Here is a 10,364-nt window from a genome sequence, read left to right on the forward strand (position 1 = left end):
ATTTGGTACTTTGCAGATGAAGGTAGTGAATTTCTCTAGCCTGTGATAGAGCCTTTAGGACCTCTAGAGCTGGAGTTATAGAAAAGCCAAGGAGTTTGAATTTAAAGCTGCCTTGGACAATCTTCTCTGGGCCAGAACTTCTCACGAGAAAGAAGGCATTCCAGCTCCCCAATGGATTCTAGGCTGCTCCAAGAGTTCTGAGGATTCCTTGTGTGCTCTGGATATACTATAGGCCTTGGGGCCTCTCAGAAGTGGTAGGGAATTGCTCAGACCTGATCCTCTTACTTGCTAATGGGAGAGACAACACACATATGTATGTGTATATGTATATATATAAAATATATATATACTATACATATATAATATATATATGTATATTATATATGTATGTGAAAAGGCTGTTTGCCAACACTATACCACTTTCTATTCTTACGATACTATTTCCATCCACATCTATTCAAAAGAGTGTTGTTGTTGCTGTTGTTGTTGTTGTTGTTAGGTCATTTCAGTCATGTCCAACTCTTCATGACCCTATTTTGGGGTTTTCTTGTCAAAGATACTAGAGTGGTTTGCCATTTCTTTCGCCAGTTCATTTTATAGATAAGGAAACTGAAGCAAACAGGGTTAAGTGACTTGTCCAGGGTCCCACAGCTAGTAAGTATCTGAGGCTAAATTTGAACTCAAGTCTTCCTAACTCAAGGCCTGGAGCTATATCTGCTGTGCCTCCTAGCTTCCCATTCAAAAGGATTATATCAATCTACACAGGAAAAAACCAAATAGATAAGGAATGTTTGTTGCCCCAATTACAATGTGCAGTTGAAAAGGCAGCCCGCTTATCAGTTCAGTCAGCTTGGATGGACATTGCAGACAGAAAATAAGCTAGACTCAGAATTGAAGAGGAGGAGATCAATAGGCAGAAACCATGCAACACTTCCTAAGATCCCTAAGTTGCTTCACTGCTATAAAAGTGGTGCATTTTAGCACCACTATTTTCCTAATTATTCTATATGGTTGCAAATTGTGGAACACCACAATCTGAGGGATCAAAATTGCAGGTGATCCAAAAGGCAATAGAAAGACTTATGATATGTAGAAATGTTTTTATTGGCATTTTATATAGTGGATTGGAAGGAAAGTGTGTGCTTCTTGATTGTGGGTGGGAGGCTGATTGAACTAAATTGTAGAATACTGAAGTAATATCATTATGTCATTGTACTGATGAAATGTGAGGGACTCGGAGAAACTGAGAGCTCCTAGGTAAAAAGGTACAAGGGCACCCAACTCTCTGATTTTTATCCCAACAGTTATCTGAAAAGAGAACCAGATCTAACAATGCTCAAAACATCCAAAGAGAAACTTCAGTAAGCTCCTTCACCTAGCCAAGGACTGAACAAAAAGATAATGAGAAGCTGTAGATATTGGAAGAGCGGTCTTGCCAGAAAAGCCCACACAAAACAGGTAAACAGTCAGGAAGCTCTCAGATGGGAGCTGTTGGCAACAACCTGCCCAGGAAAACTCTAGGGAGCTAGGATATCTGTTGTAGTTTAATCAGGGGAACTCCGGAGGCACAGAAAAGCCAATATCTTTACAAGAAAAAATGCTAGGGAGGGCAGTAGTCAGTAGCAGCAGCAATACTTTAACTAGGGAGTGTCAGGGGGACCTGGAAAACCCTGCAGAGGGACAGCAGATAACAGCACTGTCCTCACCAGGGAAGCCCCAGGAGACACAAAGGAGGCAGCACCCTTGTTAAGAAAGTTTCAGGGAGGGGACAAGACCACCCAGTGCCCTACTTGTGACAGAGCTTTGACCAGGAACACTAAAGTCCACCAGGGCTCCAAGTGCAGACTCATCAAGCAAAGTTAAAGTCAGTAACCAAAACCCAGGTAAGAGAAGTCAGGACCAAACAGGACCTGTCTATTCTATCCAAGATTGTGAGAGAAGACAGAGCCTGGCCCTGGCACTGAATCCCAAATCAAAGACTAAGGCTAGAGACAGAAGGGAAAAGATGCTAAAACACTCTGAAGAAATATTATGGGTGGGTCTAGGACTTAGGTCTTCTGACTTTAGAGCCAGTGTTCTTTCTCCTATACTAAATTTAGAAGACTTGAACTCATGCCCATTGAAGTAGTCAGATCTAGGAGAGTAATTTACATGGTGACCACAATAATATACAGGTAAATTTACAAAAACGAACTGTGAACTGCTTTAGAACTCAGATCAATGCAGCGTCCACTTATGACGCACAGAGACAGAGGGTGAACATGTTTCCTACCTCTCCACAGAGGTGGTAGACTACAGGTATAAAATAAGACATATACAGAGCATCCCAAAAGTCTTTGTGAAGTTTTAAGCTTTAATTGCTTTTGGAACACTGTGTATTCAGACATGTTGATTTATTTTGCTTGACTGTGCTTATTTATTCTTAGGGAGGGTTCAGTGGTGGGAGTAGGTAGGTGAGGGAGTAACTGGGATGTAAAAGATATACAAAAGAAAAGAGCATCAGTAAATTTTTTCCCACCACTGTACATCAAGCGGGAATTTATTTGTGTGTGATGTCACTTGGCCAGTTCTCAGTATTCCGTAATTTTTCCATTGACCAAATGACTACATCTCCCTCCTGGATCCCAAGATCTAATGTGGTCCGGTTATACTGCAGGCAGGTGCTTCCTGGTTTTTGCACTTCCTGGCGCAATCTAGTTTTTAACTCCTGAAACAGGCCACTTTGCCCCTTTGGTCATAATAGCCCAAGCAATTCCAATAGGACCACGGAGGGGGGTAGATGGCCTGCTGCCCTGTTGCTGGTGCAGGCAATCCTTTTACTTTACTTAGAAAAATACACTTCTTCACCTTCCAGACAAGACAGAAAACAGGTTCTCAGGTAGAAGAGGCCTTTGGGGACAGCTCTATCCATCCTAATCATTTGATTGAGTTAAACCCAGGACCCCTTTTTATAATTCCTTTCCACACTGGCCCAGGAATCCAAATTGATAACCAGCCTTACTCCCAGAAGCTATGGGTCACCTTTCCCAGACAGCTTGGGTGACCTGTGTCCTCAAAAGCTTTTCTTAGAAAAGGGGACATGGTATTTAAAAACTGGACAGGGTGCAGCTAGGTGGCACAGTAGATAGAGCACTGGCCCTGAATTCAGGAGGACCTGAGTTCAAATCCGGCCTCAGACACATAATACTTAACTAGCTGTGTGACCCTGGGCAAGTCACTTATCCCCATTGCCTAGCCAAAAAAACAAACAAACAAACAAAAAACTGGACTAATCAACTTCTCTGTGACCCTTGGCTAGAGACCAGTAAAATATATAAAAAAAATTTGTGTCAACAAAATGACTAATATGGAAATGTTTTACATGATTGCACATATATAACCTGTATCAGATTGCTTACTGTCTCAGGGAAGGGAGAGGGAAAGTAGGGAGGGAGGGACAGAATTTGGAATTTACAACTTTTTAAAAAAACCTGAATGTTAAAAATTATTTTACATGTAATCGGGGAAAAATAAGATGTTATTTAAAAAGAGATATGCCATTCAATCAATAAATATTTTGCGTGTGAAAAGTGGAATAAAGGACAATGTCAAAGAATCTGTGGAACTGGAAAAAAAAGGTGGGTCAGCAGTCATGTAGTGAGAACAAAAGATGACAGATGAATACCTTGAGTCTTGTACTTTTATCAAAGGGTAACATATAGTATGCTGGATAGATCCTCCATGGGAGGACACACAACCACACAGGATGAAATGGTATGATGGGATGTGTCCTATTCTGGTGATGGGTACAAAACGAAAACAAAGGCTTGGGAACAGATCCAGTGAGGCGTGTGGGCGTGTGTGTGTGTGTGTGTGTGTGTGTGTGTGTAAAGCCTTACTTACAAATTGAACATATTGAATTATATTACAGGAAAAGTTACGTAACACACTACACTGGAGCACCAACACCTTTTGGTAAACATTCTAGCAACAACATTCTAAAACAGTTCCAGCATATTTCCAAATGTCAGTACAATTATTTTGAGCACTATGTGAAACAAGGAAATTCCAGGACAACAAAAAGAGGATTTGGACATTCCCTAGAAGTTCCTTATAGTGACCTTCTGGCATGGATCTTATCATAGTCACCCAGAAGCCCATCCACAAACAAATCTGGCTTATCAGCACCTTTCTACTGTGTTTCCTAATTTGACTTAAACAGAGGGATTTAAAGGAAGATGAATCACAGAGCACTCTATTTCTACAACAGTATATAACCAATTGTTCCACAAAAAGGAACTAACTGTATTGTTTTATGTACGAAATACAAAGAAGCTAAAGTTTGCTCTACTCTTCTAAAAAAAAATGAAGACAAAGGTTTAGTAGCAAGGCCAAGCTACTATTCACCTTTTAATAATGCTTTATGGTTCTCAAAATACTTATCTCCTATTAGCCCTACACTAGCCACTGTGAAAACCTGAGTTCAAATCCAGCCTCAGGCACTTCCTAGCACTGTGATCAGGAGCAAAGTGGGAAAGTCACTTAATTTCAGTTTGTCTCAGTTTCTATCTGTAAAATGGGGATAATAATAGCACCTACTTCCAAGGACTGTTGGCAGGATCAAAGCAGCTCTTTATAAATCAACAACTGGTCTGCAATATACTATCTTACAGAGCCGTCTGGGAGCCCTGAAAAGTTAAGTGACTTCCCAAGGGTCACAAAGCAAGAAGGTGTCAGATGCGAGGCTTACTCCTTGACTCCCAGGCTGGCTACATTACTCTGCCTCTCCTATTTTGTGTAAATACACCACAGATATGCATTTATATGTGTGTGTGTTCACAAAATATATAAATGCTAGGCAGCACAGTGGATAGAGCACTGGCCCAAAAGTCAGTAAGACTCGAGTTCAAATTGGGCCAAAGACACTTCTTACTAGCTGTATGACCCTGGGCAAATCTCTTAACACTATTGTTTGCCTCAGTTTCCTCATATGTAAAATGGGGGATAATAAGAACCTTATAGGGTTGGGAGGATCAAATGAGATAATATTTGTAAAATGATTTGCAAATATTAAAGTGCTATATAAATGATTCTAGCTATTATGTTTAAATTCCTTCTCTAAAGCCCTATTTGGCAACTCCTATCATAGCAAGTTAAGTGACCCCAGGTTCACAGAAGACTATGCCAGCAGAAGAGAAGGGTGGCAGGTTTCGCTAAGTCAGAAAGGTTTTGAGCACAGTCTCCAATGAAGGGATTACATCTGTCATCAGAGGGTGAATTTAGCTACATTACAGAAGAATTACCACCTGAAGGTTGGCCACCAGGTGCCAACTTTTTTTTTTGGCCTCTCATTAAGCAACTCAGGAAGATTGAGTAAGTAATAATACAAAGAAGAAAACGATTTGCGTGGGTGGGGAGACTGCCTGCGCAGGTACTAGCTAAAATTTATAGAGTGGCTTTAAGGTTTGATATATTACGTCAAGATTTTTAAAAAATTACTTAACTATGCTTAGTTACATCAGACCTTGAGCTCCTTGAGGGTAGGGGCTGTCTTTTGCCTGTCTTTGTATCCCCAGCAAATAATACAGTGCCTGGCACACAGGAGGCACTAATAAATGCTCTTTGACAAGTGAATGGCTGCTTAAATTTAGCTGAAAATGAGCCAAAACAAATATATTCTGAGTCACTCTTGAAGCCCCTATTGCCTCTTGCCTTCCCATCCCTTTAATTTAATCCCCGTCAATGGGTTAAGCTGTATTTAAAAATACATTCGCCGGTGAAATAAACCCTTGACCACCTTTCAGAGTCTCCCCGTTCCGAGCAGCTTAACCTCGGTCTCATTCAGAGCCTTGACAGAAGCTTATCTGGCTCTATCCTGACACCTCTCAGACTCTCTTGCTGCCTCTCACTAGTTGCAGGGCACCCACAATTTTGCTGGCCCGAACTTCCCCCGCCCCAACCCTAAGACTGGGGCTTTACTCCCGTTGCAGACAAGCCTTGTTCCTCTTACCATAGCATTGTAACCCAAGGCATTCATGAAATGAGCCACCTCGGCGCCCTTGTAGACGGTGAACCACACAGTTCCCTGGTACTGGTCCCCGGGCATCCAGTAGCAGCACGTTGGGCTCGGCTCGGCGGATCTCCTGGACCTTGGTGTACAAGCGCGCCACGCCGCCCACGCACTTCGGAACGACCAAGCATTTGCCAGAGTCATCGCTGGTCTGCTCCAGCCGGCTGTGCAGGTCATTGGTGTGCAGTATGGTGAGCTTCCAGGAGCTCACTCTGGTCCAGAGGAGTGCGTGCAGAAACAGCAGTGGCAGCAGCCCATGCAGTGCGGAATCCGAGCCTCGCGCGAGGCAACTGGGACTCACGGCTTTGGCTCTCGCTCTCGGGAATCCCGGGACTCGGCACATCTTGGCCAGGCTCTGGAGGTGCTCACTTCTGTGCGCTGTCCTCTGCCGCCCCGGGAGGAATCCAGGGCCTTCCTAAGACTTCAGGGGTGTAGGGGCGGGGCGAAGGCACAGCGTCTTGGAGAAGAAGCTACCCAAGCTCTCCTTCTTCTCCTCCCCTTCTCCCACTAGGGACCCGGGGAGAGAGAGGAGCACCGCCCCCAATCCCCAGCCTGGCCTGGGACAAAACGCACACACTCACTTTCTCCACCTGGCTCCGCCCGCCTGCTGGAGCTAAGCAGAGCCCGAGGCTGGGCCGTACGCCCGGCGCGGGGTTGTCCTGTACCCTGGGCAGGTTCCAATTGGGGAGAGTTTGCTCCCTGCCCAGAGCCGCTGCGGGCGGAAAGAAGTGGAGAGAAGGAAGCAGGAGCGCCCCCGGGCTCAAACTTAAAACTGGTACACTCTCCTCTACTTTCTTAGAATGATTTCGTGTGTGGGTGTGCACATGGGTATGGGCGTTCGAGAGAAGGGAATGGAGGGAAACCTCTTTACAAACGTATCCCATTCCTGGCGGCATTTCTTTCCTCCTTGACAGCTGGGGTTAAGTTTGTGTAGATGCAGTACTCTAAGAAAAGACGCGCGAGCGTGTCATGGACAGAGAGGAGACAGATCTGTTACTGCCATCTGTGCTTTAGCTAAGCACAGGTCGAATGGTATTTATATATTTTTTGGCCACGATGTGTACCTCCCAGTTGGCAAAATGAACAGAGAGAGCAGTGGGAACCCGGTTCAAGCCAAGCTAAAACCCCACATCTGCCGCCCTTGGCTCCCAGCTATTCAGTGCTCTTGTGTACGTTTCTGAGCAACCATGGCAGTCCTGAAGGCAGCTCTGTGCAGTTGATCCTGACTGGGGCAAGTCACTCAATCTCTCTAAGCCTCAGTAACCTCATCTGCAAAATAGGAGTAATAAAGCAGCCCTTACTGTACCTCTTAGATTTGCTGTGAGGAGTAAATGAGGTAATATAGGATAAAGCACTCTAAACTTTATTATGATTACCGTCATAGTCGTAGTCATTATCATCATCATCTTTTGAACACTTCTGGGGTCAATCCAGGAGGACAATGACTCACTGCCACACAATAATAAAGAATGTCATACTGCCATTCATATACTAGTTTGCCTCAGGGTGGATTCTGATCTGATAGGGATCCACTACTGAAAATATATTACTAATGGAAGTGGACAAGTAAGTGAGAAGCAAGTCATTGCTTGAACCCAAACTGAGATAGACTCAGCTGAGGTTCAGTCAACCACAATTCTAAAGGACTCATGATGAAACATACTACTCACCCTCAGGCAGCTGATGAACTCAGTGCAGATTGCAGCATGTTTTCTTTTCTCCTTTTCTCTTCCTTCCTTTCTTTTCTTCTTTCCTTCCTTTCTTCCATTCTTCCTTCCTCCCTTCCTTCCACTTTGCTTAATTGTACACATTTGTAACCTGTTTTTCTTGCCTTCTCAGTGGAAAAATTAAATGACTGAATTTTGAAAATAAAAAAGATTTAGTCAGCATTAGAAATTTCCAGGAGCTTTTTTTGCCTGGTTTTCAGAGCCATTCCATTTCCATGGAGAAACAGAAAGCTGAAAGGTTGATTAAAGGGGTTAAGGCCCCAGTGAATTCTTCAGGCTTTAAGGTCAGTCAGGTTTCCTTGGCATGTAATTTTCTGGTCAATAAAGTATTTATGGAGTGACTCATTAAGCGCCAGTATTGTGTTTTGGTATTTTGGAGAGGAGATAGGAGCATACACACACTCTGTCATAAAGGAGCTTGTTCTCTAGTAAAGGAAACAAAATTAAGTTGCTGGAAATTATTAAAGAACAATTAAATGTGAAATATTAGGGCCCTAGGGTGGCCTCCTCACATATTGAATTCCTTGTCGTTAGGGGTCTGCAGTCAGAGGCTAGAATAACCAATTGTTGAGAATTTGTAGAGCTTATTATAAACTTGTATTATATTATAGAGCTTACTATAAAAATATTTTGATAACTTTATTTCAATAAAATTAGTTTCCTTTTTAATCTTACATATTTTACGTTATACATTTAAAAACATTATTCTGAGATCTCCCTTTTTTCCCTCTGAAACTATCCCTAATTTATGCTGTATATATTTTGTTTTTACAGAATTGTTTGCATGTTTTCTCCCCCATCAGACTGTGAACTCCTTGAAAGCAGGTACTTGTCTTTTACCTTTCTGCATATCCCCAGGGCTTAGTACAGTGCCCAGTGCCTAATAAATACCTCTTGACTAACTAAGAAGCAGTCCTTGACACATAAAATGATTAAGAACCTTTAGAGGTCATGGTGCTTCTAGAGGGGATGCTTCAGGTATTCGTAGATGTCGAGCTGGAGAGGACTTGAAGGTCTCCTTTTATAGATTAGGAAACGTATGCATAGAGAATTTAACTGACTTGTCCAAGGTCTCATAGGTAGTAAATGGTAAAACCAGGATTAGAAGCAGGGTCCTATTACTACAAATTCAGCTCTTTCCACTGTATCACGTTCTTTCCCAGTTGTAAGATTAAGATTCTATTTGATAATAGAAATTCAGAGGAAGAAGAGATCAGCTCCAACTAGGATAGTGAGGGAAAGTTTCTTGTAAGAGGTGAGATTTGAGATGTGCCCCAAAGTCAGGGAACCTTAAGAGCTGAATACCTTTATTAGAATAATTCATATTTATATAGCATTTTACAAATAGCTTTTCATGCATAGTCAGTGCAAACCACCATCTTCTCAGAATGTTAGTGCTTGGAGAACTGAAAAATTTAAGTGACTTCCTTAGGGTCTTATAGCCACTAAGTATTAGGGCAGTGGATAGAGCACTGGGCTTGGAGTCAGGAAGACTCATGTTCCTGAGTTCAAATCTGGCCTCTGACACTTACTAGCCTTGGGACCATGGGCAAGTCACTTTACCCTTTTTGCCTCAGTTTCCTCATCTGTCAATGAGGTGGAGAAGAAAATGGCAAACCACTCTAGTATCTCGGCCAAGAAATCCTTAAATGGTGTCATGAAGAGTTGGACATAACTGGAACAAGAACAAATCAGAGACAATGACTTGGACTTAGTCTTCCTAATGGGAAGGTCACCTTAGCACATGCTTTTTCAAGCTGCCTTTTCAGGGCTAGGGCTGGAAATCAAAGAACAAAAGTGAGATAATCAATCCCTTTTCTCAGTGAGTTTACATTCTGCTGGAAGAATTTTCACAGGTAAATACAGTGTGTGTGTGAGTGTGTGTGTGTGTGAGTGTGTGTGTGTGTGTGTGTGTGTGTGTGTGTGTGTAATACACCATGACTCATCAAGGCAGAGAATAATCAGAAAAGACATGAAGGGAATTGATTCTTAAAGGGAACAAGGGGTTCCAATGAAGTGAAGAGGAAGAACATTCTAAACCAGGGGGGCATGATCTAAGCCTATGGCTGGATGTTAGTCATGGAGTGCCTCTAAGGATTAAGTAACTTATTTTACATTTATCAAAGCCTAGAATCATCTGAAAAGCCTTTCAGTTGAACACCTGGTATATGAGAATGAACGTTTACATATATTCTAAAACCCCTTAACCCTGAGATTCCTTCTAGCACTGTTCCCTACCCCAAATCCTCACATTGTAACTCTGTAAAAAAGTGGGAAAGATATTGAACTAGAAATCAGAAGATCTAGGTTCTAGCCCCAGCATTGCCATGTTCTTTGGCCTGGGCTCTACCCAAAGGGAATGTAAATTTTAATGCTGAAACTTTTTTTTTTGTTTATGTTTTTCCCCTTAAAGACCAGTCTTAACCCCAAATCACTCTGGTCCCAGACCAAACCCTGCTTGGTCACTGTTTGGGCCCTGATTGGCTCAGAATAAATGTAAATAACAATTGTTTCTGTTTTGACCAGAAACTCTGAGAGTCTTCCCCTCCCAGATCTATTTTTTTTCCTTTTTTTGGTAAGGCGATTGG

At 42.5% G+C, this 10,364-nt stretch overlaps 1 protein-coding gene across 1 annotated transcript in view; it reads right to left on the reverse strand.

The window, feature by feature from the left end:
• Positions 1 to 6,584, reverse strand: part of NT5E (5'-nucleotidase ecto) — an 81,824-nt gene extending 75,240 nt beyond the window's left edge. Inside the window, 2 exon segments of the mRNA XM_020976304.2 lie at positions 5,990 to 6,079; positions 6,081 to 6,584. Coding sequence (XP_020831963.1) covers positions 5,990 to 6,079; positions 6,081 to 6,392 — 402 coding nt within the window. The 5' untranslated portion in view covers positions 6,393 to 6,584.
• Between the last annotated feature and the right edge of the window lie 3,780 nt (positions 6,585 to 10,364).

Source organism: Phascolarctos cinereus, unplaced genomic scaffold (assembly GCF_003287225.1).
Source record: "Phascolarctos cinereus isolate Bilbo 61053 unplaced genomic scaffold, phaCin_HiC Scaffold_5;HRSCAF=322, whole genome shotgun sequence".
NCBI classification, from domain to species: Eukaryota; Metazoa; Chordata; class Mammalia; order Diprotodontia; family Phascolarctidae; genus Phascolarctos; species Phascolarctos cinereus.